The sequence below is a fragment of the Rana temporaria genome, chromosome 1, assembly GCF_905171775.1.
Source record: "Rana temporaria chromosome 1, aRanTem1.1, whole genome shotgun sequence".
Lineage (NCBI taxonomy): Eukaryota > Metazoa > Chordata > Amphibia > Anura > Ranidae > Rana > Rana temporaria.
In genome coordinates, this window is record NC_053489.1 from 542,619,298 (window position 1) to 542,647,259 (window position 27,962).

The following is a 27,962-nucleotide window of genomic DNA, read 5'->3' on the forward strand; positions in this document are numbered from 1 at the left end:
CCCCTAGCATTGCTATTTGGTCGTCTGTGAGTTGTGGGAAGGTGATTCCCTCCAGGAAGAAATTAATCAAATCTCCCTTGTCTGTGTTTGTGTACGTGTATAATTCCCCAAAGAAGTAATTAGTAATGGAGCAGGGCTCTCCAGCTTAACCCCCGTGAGTTAACATTCCTCATATTTCCAACACACAAAAATCCCTAAACTCTATGATCTGCCTCCTACATCCCCTAACCTTTTCTAGACCACCCTATCACTCTTCTAAAAAATGTTTTATTATATCTCCACTCATTTATATTCTCTACTCCTCCCTCCCTCCCCAATTCTTCGGTCAACTCTCTAACCCGTTAACAAATCTACATTTCTATCCCTCTACACCCTTTCCACCCTCTTTATTCTCCCCTGTGCCATTTATAGGACTTGCGCCAATTAGAGAAAGTTGACCAAACACATGTAGCCTCACAGAGGCCTTTCAGCGTAGCTGACAAAACAAACTATGATTGTTAAAAACATATTTGTTGTGACAGCAAACTCATGCAATGAATGTGCAAGTCAGATTATAAAAAAATGTGTTTTAGGTAAGCTTACAGTAAGGAAGATATTCCACGGCTTACCTTTAAAAGCTATTCTACTCAAAAAATGAAAAGTTTAAAGGGTTGTAAGGTGAAAAACCTTCTGTGCTGCAGCTGCCCCCCAGAGCCACTGTCTCTGGTCCTCATTGGATAGATTAATAGCAGCAGGGGCCATTGGCTCACGCTGCTGTCAATCAAATCCAGTGACACGTGAGTCGGGGGCGGGGCAGAGTCCTGCAGACTGTGTCAATGGATGCAGCAGCAGGACTCTGGAGCTCGCCCGCATGAGTGCCCCCCATGGAAAGTGGCTCCCCATGGGGGCACTCGATGAAGAGGAGGGGCCAGGAGCGCCACTGGGGGGGGCAGAAAAGGGGAATCGGGGGCCTCTCTGTGCAAAAAGCAGGTAAGTATAACATGTTGTTTAAAAAAAAGAAATGAAAACCTTTACAATCACTTTAAGAATAGCTCCCACTGTCTCTCATTTAAACTTAATGTTCTCCCTATGAGACCAAATCCCACTGTTCCTCATGCAGTCTCCGTTGTCCCTGTTTTTGGCTTAATGTGTACATCTCTAAACAAAATGTACTATTTTACTACCAAGTGTTATGTTGCACTAAATGTTTAACCAACCTCTATAATTGCTTTTTTTTTAAAGCCCAATATAAAAGGAGAAATAGAGGTCCAAAACTTGTTTGGTTTAGCCATTTTCTGCATATTAGATCTTTGTGATCTGTGTAAATGGTGCCATATCAGGGACATATCCTTTGCCTACAAATTGTATTGTAAAATGCGTTACTCTATCATTCCAGAAAATTGGGAGGTGTGGTTTAAGTACCACAGTGTTCATCCATGTGTAATGTACTGTAGTAACTTTTTGCATGTCATTCTACAATATTAACAAATGATACTAACCTGGCTGTTCAACGTATCACATCGATAATCTCTTGTGAAAACCCCACATAATGCAATTCCTTTTGGTAGATCTTTGGTGAACTGATTAATTACAGTGGCCACTACTTGATTTACAAGAGCCTAGAAGGTAAAATAAACAATGTGCTTTAATTCTGTAGGTCAATTATTTTTTTAAATTTGTAATTTTTTTTTGTGTACATTCTTTATAATCTGTTACATGCAAGCCATACGCTGTGCTGCACAGGACCACAGTGAAATGCCATTTTATACTGTGTGTATATATATATATATATATATATATATATATATATATATATATATATATATATATATTGTGGGTATAGAAAAGAATCATCCCCTTTTAAAAAAATCAAATTTTGTTGCTTTGCAGCCTGAAATTAAGACAGACATAGTTTGTGTTTTATTCAGCTGTATTTACTCAGTGCAACTTATAACATCCAAGTAAAAGATATAACACCAACATGTCAGAAAATAAAAACAATTTCAAAAACAGAATCACTGAGTTGGAAAAATGACTTGTTAACTCAATCAACTGTGATCAGCTGTGGTCCTTTTGAATAGCTCAGCATGAAAAGAGCTTCCCTGCTAGTACAACTGAAGCAAACAATCCACATTGGGTGGCAAGGCACTATCACAAAATCTCAGATATTAAGTTTTGGACAGGCACAAGGCATGAGTTGGATACAATTATTTTTTAAATGCTTTAGCAATGCCTAGAAGCACAGTAAAGTCTATTATTAGGAAGTGGAAGGTATTTGGTACAAAACAGACCCTCCTTGGATCTGGATGTCGCTTCAAACTGGATGAAAAAGCCAGGAGAAAACTGGCGAGAGAGGCTACCAAGAGGCCTACAGCAACTCTGAAGCAGTTGCAGGAATTTATGTCAAAGAGTGGTCATTGTGTGCATGTGACAATATCACAAATTCACCACAAATGTGGCTTGTATGGGAGTGTTGTAAGAAAAAGCCACTCCTTAAGAAAGGCCACATGCAGTCACAACTGAGCTTTGTCAAAAAGCACTTTGAAGATTCTGAGGCCACAGGAAAAAGGTGTTTTGGTCAGATGAGACTAAATTTGTCGGCGGCGGCGGCATCGAATGTGACGAGCGCATGCTCGTCGTTCGCAATGAAGTCACCGCATTCTTTCCTTTCAAGAGAACCGCGGCTCTTTTGAAAGGAGAGTCTGTATACTCGGGTGGCAAGAGATTCTTGCCAAGAATCTCGTCGGGAAAAACAACATTTATTTCCTGACGAGATTCTTGCCTGTGTGTACAGGGCTACACTCCTAAACCTTGTGGACAGCCTTCTCAGAAGAGTTGAAGCTGTTATAGCTGCAAAGGTTGGGCCAACTCAATATTGAACCCTGCGAACTAAGACTTGGATGCCATCATGTGCAAGTAAAGGCAAGCTTCCCACTTCCAAATACTTTTGGTAATATATATATATATATGTATATATATATATATATATATATATATGTATATATATATATTAGGGTTGTCCCGATACCACTTTTTTAGGACCGAGTACAAGTACCGATACTTTTTTTCAAGTAGTCGCCGATACCGAATACCGATACTTTTTTTAAATGTCATGTGACCATTTTCAAACCACAATACAGACTAAGGATATTTTCTTTAGAATTATGAAGAACTGGTACATCATGGTGTGGGGCTGTTTTTTTAGCATACGGTACTGGAAAACTACATGTCATTGAAGGAGTGATCACTGCCAGTGCCACCTATCAGTGCAGCTCATCGGTGCCAGTGCCCAAAAGTGCAGCTAGCCAGTGCCACCTATCAGTGCCCATTAGTGCATCAGTGCAGGGAGGCAGCTTATTAGTGCATCTCATCAGTGCCACCCAATCAATGCCAGTGCCACCTATCAGTGCCATCCATTTATGAGTGCCATTCAATCAATGCCAGTGCCATCCAATGGCACTGATAGGTGGCACTGGCATTGATTGGATGGCACTGATAGGTGGCACTGGCATTGATTGGGTGGCACTCATAAATGTGGCACTGATGAGATGCACTAATAAGCTGCCTCCCTGCACTGATATAGCCCCCCCCCCCCCCAAAAAAAAAAAAGTTAACCACTTCAGGTTCGTTGCAGCCAGTACTGTACCCACACTTCTTCTGCACAATTAAACATTATCTCATCTGTATGACAGTGACTTCCCCAGCGCTCATGGCTTACTTGCTTTTTACTGTACTTTTCCTGTCGATCATGCGGTGCGGTCCTTTCGCAAGGCAATGGAGACTCCTAGGACGCCGGGGACGGCCTCTGGATGACGTCACGCACGCCGCCGGGGGACGTCAAGCTCCGCCTACAGTCAGTGTCTGTGTTCAGTACAGTACTGAAGGGGAGGAGCACGCTCAGCCTCGGCGCACTGGCACCGCCCGCGCTACAAGAGGCTGTGTTGTTGTGGATAGCCGCGGCTCTGCTGTGAATCATAGCAGCGGCTCGCGGCCGCTACTCGCGGCCCACGATTAAATGTTGTTCACTGCGTCAATTAGGCCTATATCATAATGCAGGCTGCAGCTGCCTGGACGTGTGGATTTATTATATAGCGGTCGTCGGCCGGCCGCCGGGCCCTGGTGAGGGAATTAAGTTTGGGCCTATATTATGATGGGGGCCTGGAGCTGCAGCTCAATCAGCCCCACGGTTAATCCGGCCCTGCCTCTATGCACCACTCGATGTCACAAAAAAAAAAGTATTCTATTTTGGTATCGGGAGTATTTGAGCGAGTACGAGTACTAGCGCAAATACTCGGTATCGGTCCCGATACCGATACTGGTATCGGTATCTGGACAACCCTAATATATATATATATATATATATATATATATATATATATATATATATATATATATATACAGTGTGTGTATATATATATATATATATATATATATATATATACATACACAGTATCTCACAAAAGTGAGTACACCCCTCACATTTTTCCAAGGAGCTGGTGGATGTTAGAGACCCTGCGCTCCTCCAACTTACGTTTGAGGATGCCCCACAGATGCTCAATAGGGTTTAGGTCTGGAGACATGCTTGGCCAGTCCATTACCTTTACCCTCAACTTTTTTAGCATGGCAGTGGTCGTCCTGGAGGTGTGTTTGGGGTCGTTATCATGTTGGAATACTGCCCTGCGGCCCAGTCTCTGAAGGGAGGGGATCATGCTTTGCTTACGTATGTCACAATTCATGTTGGCATTCATGGTATCCTCAATGAACTGTAGCTCCCCAGTGACGGCAGCATTCATACAGCCCCAGACAATGACACTCCTACCACCATGCTTGACTGTTGGCAAGACATACTTGTCCTTGTACTCCTCACCTGGTTTCTGCCACACACACTTGACACCATCTGAACCGAATAAGTTTATCTTGGTCTCATCATACCACAGGACATGGTTCCAGTAATCTATGTCCTTAGTCGGCTTGTCTTCAGCAAACAGTTTGCGGGCTTTCTTGTGCATCATCTTTAGAAGAGACTTCCTTCTGGGACAACAGCCATGCAGACCAATTAGATGCAGTGTGCGGCGTATGGTCTGAGCACTGACAGGCTAACCCTCCACCCCTTCAACCTCTGCAGCAATGCTGGCAGCATTCATACGTCTATTTCCCAAAGACAACCTCTGCATATGACGTTGAGCACGTGCACTCAACTTCTTTGCTCGAACATGGCGAGGCCTGTTCTGAGTGGAATTTGTCCTGGTAAACTGCTGTATGGTCTTGGCCACTGTGCTGCAGCTCAGTTTCAGGGTCCTGGCAATCTTCTTATAGCCTATGCCATATTTATGTACAGTGCCATGCAAAAGTATTCACCCCCCTTGGCCTTTTACCTATTTTGTTACAATACAGCCTTTAGTTCAATGTTTTTTAATCAGAATTATATGTGATGGATCAGAACACAATAGTCTAAGTTGGTGAAGTAAAATTAGAAAAATATATACATAAAACTATTTTTCAGAAATAAAAAAAAATTATAATTGTCATGTGCGTGTGTATTTACCTCCTTTGTTATGAAGCCCATAAAAAGCTCTGGTGCAACCAATTACCTTTAGAAGTCACATAATTAGTGAAATGATGTCCACCTGTGTGCAATCTAAGTGTCACCTGATCTGTCATTACATATACACACACATTTATGAAAGGCCCCAGAGGCTGCAACACCTAAACAAGAGGCACCACTAACCAAACACTGCCATGAAGACCAAGGAACTCTCCAAACAAGTAAGGGACAATTTTGTTGAGAAGTAAAAGTCAGGGTTAGGTTATAAAACAAATATCCAAATATTTTATGATCCCTAGGAGCACCATCAAATCTACAATAACCAAATGGAAAGGACATGGCACAACAGCAAACCTGCCTAGAGACGGCCACACACCAGAACTCATGGACCGGGCAAGGAGGGCATTAATCAGAGAGGCAGCACAAAACTTAAGGTAACCCTGAAAGAGCTGCAGAGTTCCACAGCAGAGACTGGAGTATCTGTACATAGGACGACAATAAGCCGTACGCTCCATAGAGTTGGGCTTTATTGCAGAGTGGCCAGAAGAAAGCTATTACTTTCAGAAAAAAACAAAATGGCACGTTGTGAGTTTGTGAGAAGGGATGTGGGAGACTCCCAAAATGTATGGAGTAAGGTGCTCTGGTCTGATGAGACTAAATTGAACTTGTTGGCCATGAAAAAAAACGCTATGTCTTGCGCAAACCCAACACATCACATCACCCAAAGAACACCATCCCCACAGTGAAACATGGTGATGGCAGCATAATGCTGTGGGGATGTTTTTCAGTAGTTGGGACTGGGAAACTTGTCAGAGTTAAGGAAAAGATTGATGGTGCTAAATACAGGGATATTCTTGGGCAAAACCTGTACCACTCTGTGTATGATTTGAGGCTAGGACGGAGATTCACCTTCCAGCAGGACAATGACCCCAAACACACTGCTAAAGCAACACTTTAGTGGTTTAAGGGGAAACATGTAAATGTGTTGGAATGGACTAGTCAAAGCCCAGACCTCAATCCAATAGAAAATCCATGGTCAGACTTAAATATTGCTGTTCACAAGCGCAAACCATCCAACTTGAAGGAGCTGGAGCAGTTTTGCAAGGAGGAATGTGCAAACATCCCAGTGGTAAGATGTGGAAAGCTCATAGAGACTTATCCAAAGCGACTTGGAGCTGTGATAGCTGCAAGAGGTGGCTCTACAAAGTATTGACTTTAGTGGGGTGAATAGTTATGCACTATGGCCCGGATTCACAAAGCACTTACGCCGACGTATCTCGAGATACGCTGCGTAAGTGTAAATATGCGCCGTCGTATCTGTGCGTCGTGCCCACAGAACAAAGATACGCCTAAAAACAGGCTTCATTCCATCAGCGTAACTTGCCTATGCCGGCGTAGAGTAGGCGCATATTTACGCTGGGCGCATTTGGTGCTCCCATTGATTTTCCATTCACATATGCAAATGAGGAAGATACACCGATTCACGAACGTACGTGCGCCCGATGCAGTGCGCGTAAAGTCTTACGTCCGGCGTAAAGTTATGCCCCATAAAGGAGGTGTAACTCAGCAGCATCCATGCAAAGGGCTGCACCAGGGAACACAGGCCGACGTATTTTACGTAGGAAGTGAATATGACTGGGCGTAGGTTACGTTCACGCCGTAGGCAGTGATTCGGCGTATCTTAGGGAGTAGTTCCGACGTGATTCTGAGCATGTGCACTGGGATGCGTCCACGGGACGGCGCATGCGACGTTCATTATACGTGTCTGACTGAGACTCAGCCCATCATTTGCACGGGGTCACGCCTCATTTGCATGGCTCACGCCCACTTCCACATACGCCGGCTTACGCCTAGGAAACCCAGCGCAGATTTGGCAGCACTGGCTTTGTGAATCCAGTGCTTGCCTCTCTGCGCTACGTCGGCGTAGCGTAAAGGAGATACGCTACGGCGGCATAAATAAGCGCCGATGTCTGTGAATCTGGGCCATTGACTTTTTCTGTTATTTTGTTCTATTTGTTGTTTGCTTCACAATAAAACAAACAAAAAAAAACATCTTCAAAGTTGTGGGCATGTTCTGTAAATAAAATGATGCAAATCCTCAAACAATCCATGTTAATTCCAGGTTGTGAGGCAGCAAAACATGAAAAATGCCAGGTAGGTGAATACTTTTGCAAGGCACTGTAGAGCAACAATTTTTTTTTTTCAAATCCTCAGAGAGTTCTTTGCCATGAGGTGCTATATTGAACTTCCAGTGACCAGTATGAGAGAGTGAGAGAGTGATAACACCAAATTTAACACACCTGCTCCCCATTCACACCTGAGACCTTGTAACACTAACGAGTCACATGACACAAGGGAGGGGAATTTGGCTATTTGGGCCCTATTTGGAAATTTTAACTTAGGGGTGTATTCACTTTTGTTGCCAGCATTTTAGACATTAATGTCTTTGTGTTGAGTTATTTTGAGGGGGCAGCAAATGTAAACTACTATACAAGCTGTATACTCACTACTTTACATTGTAGCAAATTGTAATTTCTTCAGTGTTGACACATAAAAAAATATAATAAAATATTTACAAAAATGTGAGGGGTGTACTCACTTTTGTCAGATACTGTATCAATAATTAGAAAACAATACTGCCCCATGTCAGTGCAAATTAATATCAGCTGGTTCAGTATCAACTGATGGCCTATAAAAAGGTGTCTCATTACCAAGGTGTCACACAAGAAACATCTCATGATGGGTGTCACGGAAGGTCCCCGTATCCAGATCGAATGCTTCCGTCATATACTGCTTCCCATAGTCTGGACATAGATACTGGATATTTTAGCTGCCTTGTAACACACGAGACGAGACTTGTATGTGTGCTAAGTATGGAGTCTTTAATAACATCAAAAACACAATCTTTTATACAGTAAAGAGGAGGTGGCCAGAACAATAATTAACATGAGCTAATTTATCTAATCATTTAGCCAGACGAGGTGACTAGACACCCCGACTCTTCATTCATCTGCTGTACAATACACAATCTCTTAAGCGTAAACACAGGACATCTTCACACACACAATAGAGGCAATTAGCACAAAGAATAGAGAGATAGCTGGAGGTGAGGACATTAACATTCAGCAGTATGAAAGAGTCACATCTACAATTAACCTGTTGAGTTCAGAATCAACCAACTTAACCTGCCTGGCGGTATTCCCGAGTCTGACTCGGGGTTAGATTTTCCTGCTGTGAGCGGTAACCCTGAGTCAGACTCGGGCTTGCCTCGCTAGATCCACAGGCATGGTTTACTTACCTTGTCCCTGGATCCAGCGATGCCACCATGCTGTGTGAGCGAGTGGGACCTCGCTCGATTCACACAGTGCCTCTGTGTGACGCCGATCTCCGTTCCCTGCGACGTTACGACGCACGGGGACGGAGAACGGTGCCAAATTCAAAAAAGTAAACAAACACTTTACATACAGTATACTGTAATCTTATAGATTACAGTACTGTATGTAAAAAAAAACACACCCCCCTTGTCCCTAGTGGTCTGTCCTGTCTCATGCATGTCATTTTATATAATAAAAACGGTTCTTTCTCCCTGCAAACTGTAGATTGTCCATAGCAACCAAAAGTGTCCCTTTATGTCAAAAATAGTTTTAGATCAGCTAAAAAACAGCGATAATAAATTATAATCACTTGCAGAATTGTGCGATAGCGATTTGTGGGGAAATTCGTCATAAAAAAAAAAAATAATGACAGCAACAATTCTGCAACTGAGCAAATTTCAGTGATTTTGATTTGATTACATTATTGAATAATTTTTATTATAATTATATTATTATTTGTTATAATTATTTATAATTATTTATTATATTATAATTTATAATTTTGTTTTTAAAAAAATGTCATACCCGGGATGCCTATTAGAATCTTGTTTGGTCAGATTTAAGTGAGTTATTTCTAAAAATTACAGACCTACAATATAAAACGCCAAATTTCCTTGCAAATAATGGTACCGCTTTCAGCATGTTTTTTCTGAAAGAATCATACCGCCAGGGAGGTTAAAATAGTCCTACAGATCTTGGAATATAATGTGGATAATAAATACATAATAATCCCATCTCAGGTAGTCCAAGATATCATTCTTCAGGCATCCTATGCCCCTAGTGGTCATAGGATGATTTTAGACATAAGAAGGTCTGAGTCTGTGACAATGGGTAAAAGCAAAGAGCTCTCTCAAGTCCTTTGCAACCTTATTGTTGCAAAACATACTGATGGCATTGGTTACAGAAGGATTTCTAAGCTTCTGAATGGGGCCATAATCTGGAAGTGGAAAGAACCTAATTTCACCATAATCCGGCAACGACCAGATGATCCTCACAAGATTTCTAACAGTGGAGTGAAAATAATTTTCAGAAGAGTTGTCCAAGAGCCAAGGACTACTTGTGGAGAGCTTCAGAAAGACATGGATTTAGCAGGTACAATTGTTTCAAAGAAAACAATAAGTAATGCACTCAACCACCATGGCCTGTATGCATGCGCACCAGGCAAGACTTCATTGCTGAAAAAAAAGCATGTTGAAGCTCATTTAAAGTTTGCCGCACAACATTTAGACAAGCCTGTAAAAAACTGGGAGAATGGTGGCATCCACCTGTCGTTGTTTATATAGACTGCTTTTTGACAGGTTTCCTTTAAGTGCCAAACCTTACCTTAGTAGGAGCAACATAGACCACAACTCCATCGTTGCTTTCAGTCAACACTTTCTCCATGCAGTAGTAAGAGGCGTAGGTTTTTCCTGAAGAGGTGGGAGCCACTATTACAGCAGATTCATTATTGTCCACCACATCAAGGAGTTCCCTCTGAGCCAAGAAAATAATATTAACAGTTGCCTCTCTAATTCAGCTAAATATACTGTTGTAGGAGTCTTTTACTAGTGTAATAGCCACACACAGCTTCCTAAAGTGCAATACATTTGTATGTAAGAAAATATTTCGCTCTCAAGAATGATGCTGATCCTGTCTGGAGTTGCAGAAGATTGCTAACCATTGAGATAACAAAAGTCACATTTTCACTTGCTTTGAAACCCTGAAAAATATGAACTCCGATGCTCTACTTTTGGAAGCAAATCTGGCAATCTGAGGACCCAAAATACAGATGAAAGGAACATTCTATTTTAAAGTGGAGTTCCACCCATTTTTTTATGTTTGTCTGTGCTGCATGCTCTAATCTCATAGTGTTCAGAATGGACAATTTTTATTTAATTTGTTGCTTGTAAATACCTTTATTTTGTAGTCCTTCATTACTTCCTCTTCCTTATTTGCCTAGGCTATTTGCAAGGGTTTCTGGGATAGGCATCATGTTTCCCAGTAGTCCTTGCAAACCTGACTGAAACCTATTACACTGCTTGTGCACTGATGTGCGAGATATGCAAAGCTGAAATCCAGGAAGTCATACAGTCTGGCTTCATGATGCCCACGCTTAAGATGGCCACGGTCTATTTCTAGATTATAAACTATCTAAATGCTGTAACAACCTAACAAAACGGACCTTAGTTTACAGACTAACTTTACTAGACTACATTAAGCTTGTGTATTACAGGGGTATTTATATTTAAAAAGTGAAATTGTGGGTGGAACTCCCCTTTAAATCATTTTTACTCTAAATATTTAAACAAACAAATGAACTTATAGTGTTTTAGCTGTTTAGCAGGATATTTAAAACCTACCTGCCAAGTATCTGGTATAAAATGCTGAATCCTTGGATCTGGATCTGTTCTCTCATCTTTCTTCAAATATGGACCCATATACTGCATCTGGAAACGAGATGACCCAACTCCAACTGCATACTTACTCTCTTTATTTTCAGACCTGGTTACCTGAAATTGCAACCCAGATGTACATAAAAAACACATAATTTTTTTCTACTATTTCCACTGTTTAGGGAAAAGCCATATACCAGAAAAAGGCTACCATTATGCAGTCTCCGAAATACACATCAGGTTTGATTTATTTAAAGGAGCAGAGGCTGTTCACATAGAAATGTGTATGTTCACTTCACAATGGAAATGATAGTAAATAACTATAAATTTTGAATATTCAATCACTTGCAGGGGAATCAAAAAAATAATATTTTTTACTAGCAGGAGATTGGTTAATCTTAAAGTTAATGTAAAGTCACTTTTTTTTATATAATTACCTGCTCTGTGCAATGGTATTGCACAGAGCAGTCCTTTACCTCCTCTGGTATCCTCTGCCGGCACTTTTCACCCCGTTGTTCTTATGAGTGCCCCCTCAGCAAGCCGTGTTCTAATGGGGGCACCTGTGCAGGTGTGCTCTCGAGCCATGGTGTGCGTCCATAGACACACACAATGCAGCTCGGCCACGCCTCCCGCTGCTCTCAGTGTCTCCCATGAAAGCAGGAACAGAAGGAACAGTGATTCAGCCAGGGAGAGCTCTGGATCAATGAGGGGAGCCAGATTAGTGATTAGGGACGTGGGGGAGGGGAAACAGGTAGTGGGCATTTTTACCTTAATGCATAGAATGCATTAGGGTAAAAAAAGCATAGGCATTAGAACCACTTTAAGTCAATGAAGCTTCATCTTATTTACTAAGCTAAGTGAACATTTTCTATTCCTTTAGTGAATCACCTCTATGGGTTAAATTTATATTATGTACTTTTAAGCAGAACTAAAAAGTTAAGTAAAATGCACTTTTAAGCAGAACTAAAAAGTTAAATAAAGTTTGTCAAATATGATTTTAAATTTGTGTGCTGTAACATAATAATATTTTTTAAATTTAAGTGGAACTTTAAGCAGGAACAAAACATTTGTCGAACAGGCAAGATTTGAATGCAGACGAGACATGCTATGTACAAATTTCGGACATGCCGAGATGAATGCACACCTGCAACAAGCGCAGGAGTGACGCAGTCTCAGAGGGCCAAAGAAAGTGGGCAAGGATCAGTACCCGAAGCTGATGTGGATGAAGATAACCACAGCCAGCAGGGAGCTCTAGGACACTGTAGAACTGGAGAAAATCTCTATATAGCTCTGCTTTAAGCACCTGTGTCAATGGGCTTTTAGTTGTGTCAAACCTGCTTTTCTGTCAATACAAGTCTATGAGAATACAAAAGACAGGTCAGAAGGATCTCAAAAAGAAATCAAAAGCATGCTAATTGACACAGCCCTAAGATTGCTGACACTGGCCCTAAATTAAGGAGGCATATGGTCTTTGTATAAATAGAAAATTAAATAATTAAGTGCATATAGTAAATTTGATGCAAGATTTTTTCCTCAAAATATATTCCATAAGACAGGTAAACATTCTTTATATCTGGTAAAAAAAAGAGTTTTGGCCTCCATATAAAGATTATTTGCAATAAAAACAAAAATAATAATAATAATAATAATGTATAATAGACTTCCACAGGAGCTAGTTCTAGTCAGTCTCTGTAGATCACTTTAAAGGCTGAATGTGCTTCTAAATGCACAAAATATAAACACTTATTAATATCTCATGATTATCTGATTGCCTTAAAGGATCAGAAAAGATCTTCTCTATTTTACTTTCCTTGGACCTAGAACTTGCGTTTTCAAAATGAAAATCTGATGAAAACCATGATTATGGCCCAAACGAATATAACTGTATTAAACTGTATTACTACTTTAAAGATAAACAAATTTAAAGTTACAAATAGTTAATTCTTTCATAGCTGATCTTCAGAGCCATTAAGACAGTTTCTCCCAGAGAGAAAGCACACCCATGTCACTACAGTACACAGTGAAGCAGAGAACAACTGTTTTTGAATAAAGTGGAAAACCTATTTACATCTTAACTTGCATAGGACAATGAATTACCTGTAGGTAATGCAGTTGTTCGGCTAAGTTTTCGAATCCTAAGTGAATAAGAAAAGGAGACACCTTTTTTTGCTCTTCCCTTTGTGACATTTCCTGGTTATCATTAACAATAGCCTGTATTAGCTTCATCATTTCCACAACAATTTTCTGATCTCTTGTTTCTTTATCTGCTGCAAATAAGCAAAAAAAAAAAAAACATAATATTAAAAAATAATTAGTACAAATAGTATTGTACAACCCCTGGAAAAAAGTATGGAATTACCACCCTTGAAAAATGTTCATTCAATTGTTTAATTGTGTTGAATAATTACATGCCTCAAAACTATTTTCATTTAATATTACAACCTTCTGGCTTTAAGAAACAGTTTAAAAAAAAAAGAAATCTGTAGTCAGTTACAACTGTTTTTGCAGATCAAGCAGAGGAACATGTTATGAAATCACCACATACTTTGCAGTTCAAAACAAATATCTGCATCAGATTACATCCTGAAAATGACATCATCATAACCTAACATCCTTTCAATTGATGGAATAAGAAAAGTTTCCAAAATCTCAATATAAACTTGAAAATGTATTGAAGATTTAATGACTGTTCTCTCTCCCGTACCTTTACCTGACATGCAACCCCATATCATCAATGATTGTGTACATTTGCATGTTTTCGTCAGGCTACCAATCTGCATTGGGCAGGGTGATGATGCTGGAACTTTTGTTTGGTGCCTTTCCAATGAAATGTATGAAGATGACTGCCTTAAGAAAACATCCACATTTCCACAATCATTGATGATATGGGGTTGCATGTCAGATAAAGGTAGGGAGATAACAGTCATTAAATCTTCAATAAATGCACAAGTTTACATTGAGATTTTGTACACTTTTTTTATTCCATCAATTGAAAGGATGTTTGGCGATGATGACATAATTTTTTAGGATGTAATCTGATGCAGATGTTTGTTTTAGAACTGTAAAGTACATGGTAATTCCATAATATTTTCCTCAGAATTTAGTGATTCCATATTTCTTTCCTCTGCTTTATCTGAAAAAACAGTTGCAACTGACTACAATTTTCTTTATTTTTATTTTTTTCAAATGTTTCTTAAAGCCAGACGGTTGCAATGTTAAATGAAAATAGCTTTGAGGCATGTCTGTAATTATTTTTGTTTTTTTACACAATTAAACAACTGAATGAACATTTTCCAAGAGTGGTGATTCCATACTAGTTGCCAGGGGTTGTATAATATTATTTCATTACAATTGTTGCCCTATGTCTTGTACAAAAGACATTAGAACTGTTTTAATACACAAAGTGAAAAATAGGAGGTCAGCCTTTGTAACACAGAACTGCAGAGGTGCACTAAGAATTTTAAAAGCTAAAATTGTGAAAAAAGTTACCCCCATACCCCTAGAGCCCCGTACACACAATAAGAATGTTGAATTAATGATCATCCCTTTTATTTTTGTCTCATATCGAAAATTAAGAAGTTACAAAAATTCTCGTAGGACAGAATACAACTTTGGAACTGATGTAATGTGTTGTATTGTATTTAAATGTGTTCTTTTGTTTGCAAGCATGTGTGGTCTTGCTCTTCCAATTTTTTGGGACAAGAACTGTACAGATTAAACCTAAATCATACAATTTGGTATCATGCAAGAAAAATAATCACATTTGGCCTCTTCGGATAATTTTAAATTGAACTGTCGTGATCAGGTCTCGAAAGCTGTGTACTAACGGATCAGATTATTGTACGATTGCTTTAAAAGCAGTATTTTTAATCCGATTTTCTGATCGTGTGTACTAGGCTTAACCTTAAAGTGGAGTTCCACCCATAAATATAACATTACATCAGTAGTTTTAAAAAAATGTCATTAGTCCTTTAAGAATTTTTTTTTTTTTTTTAGATGCCTTCAAAGTGTTGTTGCTAGGCAGAATAGTTAATATTCCCACTTCCTGCACCTAGGTGCTTAAGCTTCCTAACCTACACCGCACAGACTCCTGGGAATGTAGTGGGTGTAACTTTCCAGGAGTCTGTGCACTCCCCAGTCTCGAAGAACCATGTGACTTGGACAGTACAGGTGCTGAAACCTGATCTGAAACCTATTACACTGCTCGTGCAGCACTGAGCATGTGCGAGATCTGCAAGGCTGAAATCCAGGAAGTCATACAGTCTGGCTTCATGATGCCCACACCTGAGATGGCCCCAGTCAATTTCTATTTTATAAAGTGTCTAAATGCTGTAACAACCTAACAAAATGGACCTTAGTTTACAGACTAACTTTACTACATCACAATACATTAAGCTTGTGTATTACAGGAGTATTTATATATAAAAAGTGAAATTGTGGCCGGAACTCCGCTTTAACCCGATACTTAGGCTGCCCTCACACTCGAAGTGTTAGTTCCCCTTTACAGAAAAAATAAATGCCAAGGTAACCTAACATTGGACACCCTACCCACCCCTGGTCCCCACTGTACTTACCTCTGGGGTTGCTGAGCTGTTAGCATTCCCACAGCCAGTCTAGCTGTCTGGGGGTTTGAAACTCCTGCTGTTCTCGCCCTTCTTTGGCAGCACTTTCAGGACATACCAGATGGATTCCACTTAGTAGTGCATCACATTTTAAGTATCATGAAGGTGTGGGGGGGGGGGGGGTGAAGGCTGAACTAACCCTTTAACATCCATTTACCTAAGCACTAAAACTTAACCCAACCCCCCTTAATTGACTTTTGGCTAGATTGTCACTGTACTGGTGAATTTTATGAGCATGTGTTAACAAACTTTATGCCAGGTCTTAACATGTACTGTGTTAGGCTAGTCCATTCATTTTAAAGGGCTGCACCTAAAAGATGTATCTCTACGACTCAGTCCTTATGTGTGAAATGTGTTGGGAGTGGTCCCAGGGCAGGGATTGTCCTTGCAATGTTCATGGTTGTTCCATACCAAAATCGTCAGGGTTATGTGTACTGCAAGTTTTGGCTTGAGCACTTCTAAAAAGTGAGAGAATAATTGGCAAGCTAGTAGAGATGAGCTTTATGTTAAAGTTGAACATGAGTTTCGACTCGAACATTGGCTGTTCAAAAAGCTGCGGAACACCCTTTTTAAAGTTTATGGGAGAAATCTAAGGTGCTAATTTAAAGGTTAATATGCAAGTTATTGTCATAAAGAGTGTTTGGGGAGCTGGGTCCTGCCCCAGGGGACATGTATCAATGCAAAAAAAAAAAACATTTTAAAAATGGCAGTTTTTTCAGGAGCAGTGATTTTAATAATGCTTAAAGTGAAACAATAAAAGTGAAATATTCCTTTAAATTTCGTATCTGGGGGGTGTGTATAGTATGCCTGTAAAGTAGCGCATGTTTCCTGTGTTTAGAACTGTCCCTGCACAAAATGTAATTTCTAAAGGAAAAAAAGTAATTTAAAACTACTCGTGGCTATTCATGAATTGTCGGGTCCCAGCAATACAGATCAAAGTCATTGAAAAAAACGTCAGCCCCCCCCCCCCCAGTCCATTACAGGCCATTTGGGTTTGGTATGAATATTAAGAGGAACCCAGAATCAAAAAAAAGCGTGGGGGTCCCCCCAAATTCCATATCAGACCCTTCAGATCTGGTATGGATATTAAGGGGAACCCTGCACCAAAATAAAAAAATGCCGTGTGGTCCCCCAAAAATCCATACCAGACCCTTATCCGAGCACGCAACCTGGCAGGCCACAGGAAAAGAGGGGGGACGAGAGAGACATCCTGAACTGTACCAGGCCACGTGCCCTCAACATTGGGAGGATGTCCCCATGTTGATGGGGACAAGGGCCTCATCCCCACAACCCTTGCCGGTAGTTATGGGGGGCTTATTGGAATCTGGAAGCCCCCTTTAACAAAGGGGACCCCCAGAATCCCCTATGTGAATTGGTAACAAGGTACATTGTACCCCTACCATTTCACAAAAGAAAGCGTAAAAAACAGACAGGCACAGTTGGGATAAGTCCTTTATTAAAAAAACAAAAAAACATTCCAGCGATGTAATCCAGTCTGTCCAGCGTTGTAATCCATTCTCTATGTCCCGCGGTGCTCCAATGTCCAGTGATGCTCCAGTCTCCACTCCACACGAAATCCCCATGACTCGTAAGAGGGGGCCGGTCACCTGTCCACATCATTGAAAAAAGAAAAACAGGAAAAAAGCGCCTCTAGGTCATCTGATTTATTTACATAGATGGGAATAAGTCTCCAACACTTACATGTAATATTGCAGGAACAGGGGTGCAAGTGAGGATGTATGACATGAAGATTGCTCGTGTCTCAATCCTGGTGATGGACGAGCAGATCAGCTGGAGGAGAGGCAGAGGCTGATGGCTGTGTAGGAGCGGTGCTGGAGCACAGTGCTCAATCCATTCAAGTGTGCCGGACGGTAGCCGATAGGGGCCAACACAGGATAATGCAAAGTAGAAAATCATGCAGATGTACGGCTCTCGTTCCGGAGGCGGTGACGTCAGCGGGACGGTGGCCGACAAGGGCCAATGTAGTACACAACGCGTTTCAGAGCCTAGCGTCAGTTGAAACGCGTTGTGTACTACATTGGCCCTTGTCGGCCACCGTCCCGCTGACGTCACCGCCTCCGGAACGAGAGCCGTACATCTGCATGATTTTCTACTTTGCATTATCCTGTGTTGGCCCCTATCGGCTACCGTCCGGCACACTTGAATGGATTGAGCACTGTGCTCCAGCACCGCTCCTACACAGCCATCAGCCTCTGCCTCTCCTCCAGCTGATCTGCTCGTCCATCACCAGGATTGAGACACGAGCAATCTTCATGTCATACATCCTCACTTGCACCCCTGTTCCTGCAATATTACATGTAAGTGTTGGAGACTTATTCCCATCTATGTAAATAAATCAGATGACCTAGAGGCGCTTTTTTCCTGTTTTTCTTTTTTCATGTATACCTGAGTTGACTTCACTCCTGGAGAGCAGCCCTTGGTCGCCTATTAGAATTCACCAGAGAATACAGCTTTTATATATGGACTGATTGTATTCCTATACTTGAACTTTTATCCATGAACTTTTAACTATTTTATAATTGTTACTGTCATCTTATCCCATATTATTAACCCTTGCTAACTGACTGTTATCATTTGGTTTTTTCTGAGCGCTGTTGCCTTGTGATTTTTTGTCCACATCATTGGGTAACCCCCGGCTTTCTCCGGCAAGCGGGGGCTACCCAATGACATGCCGTTTTTTTCAATGACTTTGATCTGTATTGCCGGGACGCGACAATTCATTAATAGCCGCGAGTAGTTTTAAATTACTTTTTTCCTTTAGAATTTACATTTTGTGCTGGGACAATTCTAAACACGGGAAACATGCACTATTTTACAGACATACTATACACACCCCCCAGGTACGAAATTTAAAGGAATATTTCCCTTTTATTGTTTCACTTTAAGCATTATTAAAATCACTGCTCCTGAAAAAAACAGCCGTTTTTAAAACTTTGTTTGCATTGATACATGTCCCCTGGGGCAGGACCCGGGTCCCCAAACACTTTTTATGACAATAACTTACATATTAACCTTTAAAATGAGCACTTGTGATTTTTCATGTTCGTGTCCCATAGACTTTAACAGTGTTCGCGTGTTCAAACACATGTTTTGCCTGTTCGCATGTTCTGGTGCTAACCGAACCGTGGAGTGTTCGGCTCATCCCTACAAGCTAGGCAGAGACTGGCTGGGTAGCTGTTATATCAATCAGGCCACATATACCTCCCTGTCCTAGGGGGTCAGACTGTAGTCAGAAAGCAAAAGAAATTACAGTACGTTGTGATTAGAACTACACAGCTTTGCTGCTGAACTGGGACACTCCCTATGTGTTCTTTATTTACCTATATTACAGTTTAGTAAATTCAGACAGTCATTTCATCAATTGACCTCCAGGTATATAATCAATAAAGCCATGCATATTATGTTTAGAACATATTTATACATTCAGTGTTAGTATTGAATTTTAGGCGTCTGCTTGTGCCTGCCGAAGTGGACTTTCTTTCTAAATAGTGGTGAGGGATTTAAATTATATTCTACTGCTACTAAAAGAAAGCCAAGTACATGTGGTTCAGAAGCATTTGTCATTAAAGGATATATCCAATCTGTGGAATTCACGAATCATGGTTTTGAAGGAAGTGATGTAAAACAATAATATAAAAAAAAAGTTTTCTGGAACATTTGTGGAAAACAAGAAAACATAATAACAATGATAATACTTACTGTTAGCTTTACAGTGGTTAACCCACAGTGCAAAACATGTTTCAAGAGCATGAAACTGTGCTTGAAGTTTTAAAGACTTTGTCTGCAATGAGCTGATAAACTGCTCTGCTTGTCTCATCCCACAGAAGATGTCACGTCTTATTTCTCCAGCAAGAGATGAAGCTTTGGCTTTCCACTTTTCAATTTCCTTCTTCTCTTCCAGGGTTCTGATCTTCTTCAGATTTTCTTCAATTATTTGGTCTTTTTTGCTCATCTAAGAATACAATTTGAATTATTATTTACTTGCAGATACATACTTTAACAATTTGAAGACCAGGCCTTTTCTGACACTTCTCTAATGCACATAAAAATCTGAATTTTTTGCTAGAAAATTACGTAAATACCCCAAATATTTTTAATGTTTTTAAAGCAGAGGCCCTAAAGAATAAAATATTGGGTGTTGCAATTTTTTTTATCAAATGGTATTTGCGCAGCGATTTACCATATGCAATTTTATTCATTTTAATGCACAAAAACACAATTTAATACCCAATTGTTTGTTAAAATATAAAAGACGATGTTATGCCAAGTATGGTAAATAGATACAAAACATGTCATGCTTTAAAATTGTGCATGCCCATAGAACAGTTATGTTATCCATAGTTGACGTTTTAAAACCCTTTACAGGTTACCACTTTAGATTTACACAGTAGGTCTGGTGGTAGAATTACTGCTCTTGATCTGACATTTGCAGTGATACACCCCTGAGTAAAAATGTCCAAATTGAGCCCAATTAGCCATTTTCCCTCCCCGGTGTCATGTGACTCGCTAGTGTTACAAGGTCTCGGGTATGAATGAGGAGCAGGTGTGTTAAATTTGGTGTTATCGCTCTAACTCTCTCATACTGGTCACTAGAAGTTCAACATGACACCTCATGGCAAAGAACTCTCTGAGGATCTGAAAAAAGAATTGTTGCTCTACATAAAGATGGCTTGGCTATAAGAAGATTGTCAAGACCCTGAAACTGAGCTGCAGCATGGTGGCCAAGATCATACAGCCGTTTAACAGGACATGTTACACTCAGAACAGGCCTCACCATGGTCACCCAAAGAAGTTGAGTGCACATGATCAGTGTCATATCCAGAGGTTGTCTTTGGGAAATAGACATGTGAGTGCTGCCAGCATTGCTGCAGAGGTTGAAGGGATGGGGTTCAGCTTGTCAGTGCTCAGACTATACACCACACACTGCATCAAATTGGTCTGCATGGCTGTCATCCCAGAAGGAAGTCTCTTCTAAAGATGATGCACAAGAAAGCCTGAAAACAGTTTGCTGAAGACAAGCAGACTAAGAACATGGATTACTGGAACCATGTCCTGTGGTCTGATGAGACCAAGATAGACTTATTTGGTTCAGATGGTGTCAAGTGTGAGTGGCAGCAACCAGGTGAGGAGTACAAAGACAAGTGTGTTTTGCCTACACCTACAGTCAAGGATGGTGGAGGGAGTGTCATGGTCTGGGGCATGAGTGCTGCCGACACTGGGGAGCTACAGTTCATTGAGGGAACCATGAATGCCAATATGTACTGAAGCACAGCATGATCCCCTCCCTTTGGAGACTGGGCCACAGGGCAAAACACACCTCCAAGACCACCACTACCTTGCTAAAGAAGCTGAGGGTAAAGGTGATGGACCGGCCAAGCATTTCTCCAGACCTAAACCCTACTGAGCATCTGTAAGGCATTCTCAAATGGAAGGTGGGAGAGCGCAAGGTCTCTAACATCCACCAGCTCCTGGGGAATGGGATAAACAGCTCAATCTCTGTATTTGCAGACGATGTTAACCTCCCTGGCGGTATGATTCTTTCAGAAAAAACATGCTGAAAGCGGTACCATTATTTGCAAGGAAATTTGGCGTTTTATATTGTAGGTCTGTCATTTTTAGAAATAACTCACTTAAATCTGACCAAACAAGCTTCTAATAGGCATCCCGGGTATGACATTTTTTTTAAAACAAAATTATAAATTATAATATAATAAATAATTATAAATAATTATAACAAATAATAATATAATGTAATCAAATCAAAATCACTGAAATTTGCTCAGTTGCAGAATTGTTGCTGTCATTATTTTTATTTTTTTATGACGAATTTCCCCACAAATTGCTATCGCACAATTCTGCAAGTGATTATAATTTATTATCGCTGTTTTTTAGCTGATCTAAAACTATTTTTGACATAAAGGGACACTTTTGGTTGCTATGGACAATCTACAGTTTGCAGGGAGAAAGAAACGTTTTTATTATATAAAATGACATGCATGACACAGGACAGACCACTAGGGACAAGGGGTGTGTGTTTTTTTTACATACAGTACTGTAATCTATAAGATTACAGTATACTGTATGTATAGTGTTTGTTTACTTTTTTGAATTTGGCGCCGTTCTCCGTCCCCGTGCGTCGTAACGTCGCAGGGAACGGAGATCAGCGTCACACGGAGGCACTGTGTGAATCGAGCGAGGTCCTGCTCGCTCACACAGCGCGGTGGCATCGCTGGATCCAGGGACAAGGTAAGTAAAACTCCCTGTACATCCAGCGAGGCGAGCCCGAGTCTGACTCGGGGTTACCGATCCTAGCCCAAAAATCTCACCCCGAGTCAGACTCGGGAACACCGCCCAGGAGGTTAAGCTAGACAGGGCAATAACTTTTCTGCATGATGTGGAAACCTTGCAAGAAGATATGAACAAACTAATGGGGTGGGCAAATACATGGCAAATGAGGTTTAATGTGGAAAAATGTAAAGTAATGCATTTGGGTGGCAAAAATATGAATGCAATCTACTCACTAGGGGAAGAACCTCTGGATGAATCCAGGATGGAAATGGACCTGGGGGTCCTAGTAGATGGCAGGCTCAGCAATGGCATGCAATGTCAAGCTGCTGCAAGCAAAGCAAACAGAATATTGGCATGCATTAATAAGGGGATTTACTCCAGAGATAAAACAATAATTCTCCCACTCTACAAGACTCTGGTTTCAGCTGCACCTGTAGTATGCTGTCCAGTTTTAGCAGGTATACCTTTTTTTTTTTTTACCCTTGTATCCTATTTACTTCTGAATTTTCCAGCCAGATCGAGGCCCCCACCTCTCCCTCCCTCTGCCCCTCCATCCACCCTCCTACCCCCAGCCTGCCGCCCAATCACCCCCTCTACCTCTTTACTTAATAAACCTTTTTTTTTTATTCAAATTTACTCTTGCAGTGGGAGGATTCCCTCTGTCTAGGGACTAAGCACCTCAACATATCTACCTGTCTTTTTAAACGCTTTCCAACTCTCCCATTTGTCTATTAACGCTACACATTTTTCTGCTAGTCTCTGCCACAGGCATTCCATCCTATATGTTTCCTCTACTGTATTTAACCACTCTCGAGTTTAGGGGACGTCTACTTCTTGCCACTTTTTAGGAATGAGTCTTTTCGCAGCATTCAACATCTGTGGGATTACTGAGTCTTTGTATTGTTTTACTGAGCCTTCCATCCCATGTTTCACGACTATCTATGGGTCTTCTAATATTTATTTTTTAGTGATTTCTTTTATTAGCTGCAAGATCCCTCTCCAATATTTAAATTTTTTTGGGCAGTCCCACTACAATTGGGCCATTGTTCCTACCACCTTACATCCTCGCCAACACTCCACAGATTTTTCTGCTGATTTTGTCGGGCATTGCGTACCACATTGTTAAACATTTATAATTAATTTAGACCATTCTGGTGTCTACTGCCGAGCTATGGGTTAGATTCAGGATTTTGCTAATAGTGACTTTATCTGTATGTGACGCTAATTCCCTTTCCCATTTAGTCATGAATGGCGGGATCTCCGACCGCTCCACTGCCAACAATATTTGATAAATTCGGGATATACTACCTCTTGTGTTTTCTGCGGAACAGAGCCGCTCGAGCGGTATTAAATCCATCTCTGATCTTATTGGCTGGGGTAATTGCTCAATGAAGTGCTTCAACGGGAGATACCGCCACTCATTTATCACCCTGAATTCCGGTTTGTGCTTTAACCCTCTGGGCGGTATTCCCGAGTCTGACTCGGGGTTACATTTTTGTGCTGCGATCGGTAACCCCGAGTCAGACTCTGGCTCGCCTCGCGGCATCCACAGGCAGTGTTTTCTTACCTTGTCCCTGGATCCAGTGACGCTGCCACGCTGTGTGAGCGAGCGGTGTCCTCCTCGCTCGATTCACAGTGCCTGTGTGCCGCCGATCTCCATTCCCTGTGACGTTATGACGCACGGGGGTGGAGAACGGCGCCAAATTCAAAAAAGTAAACAAACACCTTACATACAGTATACTGTAATCTTATAGATTGCAGTACTGTATGTAAAAAATACACACCCCCTTGTCCCTACACACATGGTACCAGTTCATCATCTCTTCTCCAAATTCTGTCCTCTCTTGCTCCTGTGCCTCCAGGAAAGCCTCCTGCCATGTTTTTTTTGTCAGAATCCTTCCAGCACCTGAGCCCCAGGCTTACGGCAGAACACCACCCCAGACAAGGAGGTACCCACTAGGGCCACTGACAGCCTCCTCAAAACTGCATCTCCACCTTTCACCCGACTGCCCCTGCTGTAATGGCTCATGTCTATTTCTGAGGTTATCTCAGTCCCCTGCCAACCCACTACTGGGGATTGGCTGAGGCCTCATAAATATGCATGGCAGCCCCTCCTAACCCCCGTCCACTAATTCTAAAAAGCTACTCCAACCTTCCAGACATCAGGGGGAGGCACCAGAGAACTACCATGAAGAGTCATTCAGCCCTGAACTCCAATAACCCTGACCCAAGTACATATTCATAAATTTATAGCTTGAGTGAGCATATGGTTCTTCCACTGGGGGAACCCTCCCATTTTGTACCAATTGGGGTGAGTAGCACCATCTACTCTCAATATGTGTCTTTCGAATTCTACATGGTTTTCCTACCATTAGCACACTCCAGAGGGTGCTACATACATATGTCCCTAAAAGTCCAAACATCATATCAAAAGTCCACTGATGACTCAAGGTGCTTTAAAGGGGTTGTAAAGGTAAAAAAAAAATTTCCCTTAAAAGCTTCCTTTACCTTAGTGCAGTCCTCCTTCACTTACCTCATCCTTCGATTTTGCTTTTAAATGTCCTTATATCTTCTGAGAAATCCTCACTTCCTGTTCTTCTGTCTGTAACTCCACTCAGTAATGCAAGGCTTTCTCCCTGGTGTGGAGTGTCATGCTCGCCCCCTCCCTTGAGGGGGCAAGCAGGAGAGTCTGGACGCTCTCTACGTTGCAGATAGAGAAAGGAGCTGTGTGTTAGTGGGCGCCCTGACTCTCCTGCTCGCCCCCTCCCTCAAGGGAGGGGGCGAGGACACGACACTCCACACCAGGGAGAAAGCCTTGCATTACTGTGTGGAGTTACAGACTTTTTTTTACCTTTACAACCCCTTTAAGTAACATTTAAACACTTAAGGACCCCTCACTGTATATATACGTCATTTTTTTAAAGATGGATATCTCAGGAACGGCAGCAGCCGCTACCACAACCGAGATATCCATCTTTTCAGTGAGCGGTCCTCTAAACGATAACGGTGGTGTCCGCGGCGGATTCGCCGCGAGATCACCATTATCAGCGGCGGGAGAGGGGCCCTTCCTCCTGCTCGGCTGGGATACGAGTGAGGGCAAGATGGCCCCCACCCGTCTCCATAGCATAGCAGGGCGGAAGCGACATCAAAACGTTACTTCCACCCATGCTTCTTAAAGGTACATTTTCTTGTCATTTTTTCAAATGACCATTTTATTTTTATTTTTTGCATTTTAGTCTAAATATGAGATCTGAGGTCTTTTTGAATGAATGAATGAATGAAAAACTTATAAAGCGCGGCGCATGCGAACTGAATCGCTTCTGGGCGCTTTTTGACCCCAGATGTCATATTTAAGAGGACCTGTCATGCTTTTTTCTATTACAAGGGATGTTTACATTCCTTGTAATAGGAATGAAAGTGACCCATTTTTTTAAAAAAATAAAAATAAAAATAAATAAAAAACAAAACAAAAAAAATTTATAGCGCCCCGTCCCGACGAGCTTGCGTGCAGAAGCGAACGCATACGTGAGTAGTGCCTGCATATGAAAACGGTGTTCAAACCACACAAGTGAAGTATCACCGCGATCGTTAGAGCGAGAGCAATAATTCTAGCCCTAGACCTCCTCTGTAACTCAAAAGATGCAACCTATAGAATTTTTTAAATGTCGCCTATGGAGATTTTTAAGGGTAAAAGTTTGACATTCCACGAGCGGGCGCAATTTTGAAGCGTGACATGTTGGGTATCATTTTACTCGGCGTAACATTATCTTTCACAATATAAAAAAAATGGGCTAACTTTACTGTTGTCTTATTTTTTAATTCAAAAAAGTGTTTTTTTTCCAAAAAAAGTGCGCTTGTAAGACCGCTGCGCAAATACAGTGTGACAAAAAGTATTGCAATGACCGCCATTTTATTCTCTAGGGTGTTAGAAAAACATATATATATATATAATGTTTGGGGTTTTAAGTAATTTTCTAGCAAAAAAAAATGTTTTAATCTTGTAAACACCAAATCTGAAAAACAGGCAAGGTCCTTAAGTGGTTAAACAAATATTTCCTTTTCTGAGGATGCCTGTTGGGGGGAAAAGATGTTGCGTATGGCTGCTCTGTGATGTCAACTCGCATGCCGTCTGGTCCTACAGGGGTGTTTTGTATACTCTTTTAGAAATTTTGATTTGTCCGATACATTTTTCTTTGTACAATAAAATATTTTTATTTTATTATGTATTCTCTGTACTATTATTACTGTTATATTTTACAATGACACACGCCTCATTTAAAGTCCCTCATGACCACTTGTTTCTGCATATACCGTTGTGCTCATAATTTTACATACCCTGGCAGAATTGATTTCTTGGCCATTTTTCAGAGAATATGAATGATAACACAAAAGCGTTTCTTTCACTCATGGTTAGTGTTTGGCTGAAGCCACTTATTATCAATGAACTGTGTTTACTCTTTTTAAATAATAATCACAACAGAAACTACCCAAATGACCCCGATCAAAAGTTTACATACCCCAGTTGTTATTACCATTTATTGCCCCCTTTAACATCAATAACAGCTTGAAGTCTTTTGTGTTTTTTGTGGATGAGGCTCTTTATCTTCTCAGATGGTAAAGCTGCCCATTCCTCTTGGCAAAAAGCCTCCAGTTCCTGTAAATTCTTGGGCTGTCTTGCATGAACTGCACGATTAAGATCTTCCCAGAGTGGCTCAATGATATTGGGGTCATGAGACTGAGGTGGCCACTCCAGAACCTTCACTTTATTCTGCTGTAGCCAATAACAGGTCGACTTGGCCTTGTATTTTGGATCATTGTCATGTTGGAATTTCCAAGTACGTCCCATGCACAGCTTCCTGACTGATGAATGCAAATGTTCCTCCAGTATTTTTTTGATAACATACTGAAATCATCTTGCCATCAATTTTGACCAAATTTTCTATGCCTTTGTAGCTCACACATCCCCAAAACATCAGCAATCCACCTCACAGTAGGAATGGTGTACCTTTCATCATAGGCCTTGTTGACACCTCTCCAAATGTAGCATTTATGGTTGTGGCCAAAGTCACTCAACATGACTTTGTGACAAAAGGTTTAAGGCTTGTGTGCTGTTTGGCGTATTGTAAGTGGGATACTTTGTGGCATTTGCATAGTAATGGCTTTCTTCTGGTGACTCGACCATGCAGTCCATCATTCTTCAAGTGCCTCCTTATTGTGCTTCTTGAAACAGCCACACCACATGTTTTCAGAGAGTCCTGTATGTCACCTGAAGTTAATTGTGGGGTTTTCTTTGCATCCCGAACAATTTTCCTGGCAGTTGTGGCTGAAATTTTAGTTGGTCTACCTGACCGTGGTTTGGTTTTAACAGAACCCCTTATTTTCCACTTCTTGATTAGAGTTTGAACACTGCTGATTTACATTCTCAATTCCTTGGATATCTTTTTATATCCATTTCCTGTTTTATACAGTTCAACTACCTTTTCCCGCAGATCCTTTGACAATTATTTTGCTTTTCCCCATGACTCAGAAACCAGAAACGTCAGTGCAGCACTGGATGAAAGATGCAAGGGTCTGTCAGTCCAGAATTAATTACAAACAAACAGATCACAGGTGAGGATGGTTACCTTTTAATAGCCATTCAACCCCCTTTGTGACAACTTGTGTGCATGTTATCAGGCCAAAATCACCAGGGTATGTAAACTTTTGATCAAGGTCATTTGAGTAGTCTGCTGTCATTATGATTTAAAAAGAGTAAAATAGT

General features: G+C 41.0%; 1 protein-coding gene across 2 annotated transcripts in view; it reads right to left on the minus strand.

The window, feature by feature from the left end:
• Nucleotides 1-27,962, minus strand: part of LOC120920724 (probable ATP-dependent RNA helicase DDX60) — a 294,719-nt gene that overhangs the window by 155,112 nt on the left and 111,645 nt on the right. For both annotated transcript variants that reach the window (XM_040332971.1, XM_040332963.1), the window contains 5 exons: nucleotides 19,613-19,865; nucleotides 13,368-13,537; nucleotides 11,238-11,387; nucleotides 10,222-10,371; nucleotides 1,479-1,598 (listed from right to left, as the gene is read on the minus strand). In XM_040332971.1, coding sequence (XP_040188905.1) covers nucleotides 1,479-1,598; nucleotides 10,222-10,371; nucleotides 11,238-11,387; nucleotides 13,368-13,537; nucleotides 19,613-19,865 — 843 coding nt within the window. The remainder of the gene's footprint in view (nucleotides 1-1,478; nucleotides 1,599-10,221; nucleotides 10,372-11,237; nucleotides 11,388-13,367; nucleotides 13,538-19,612; nucleotides 19,866-27,962) is intronic.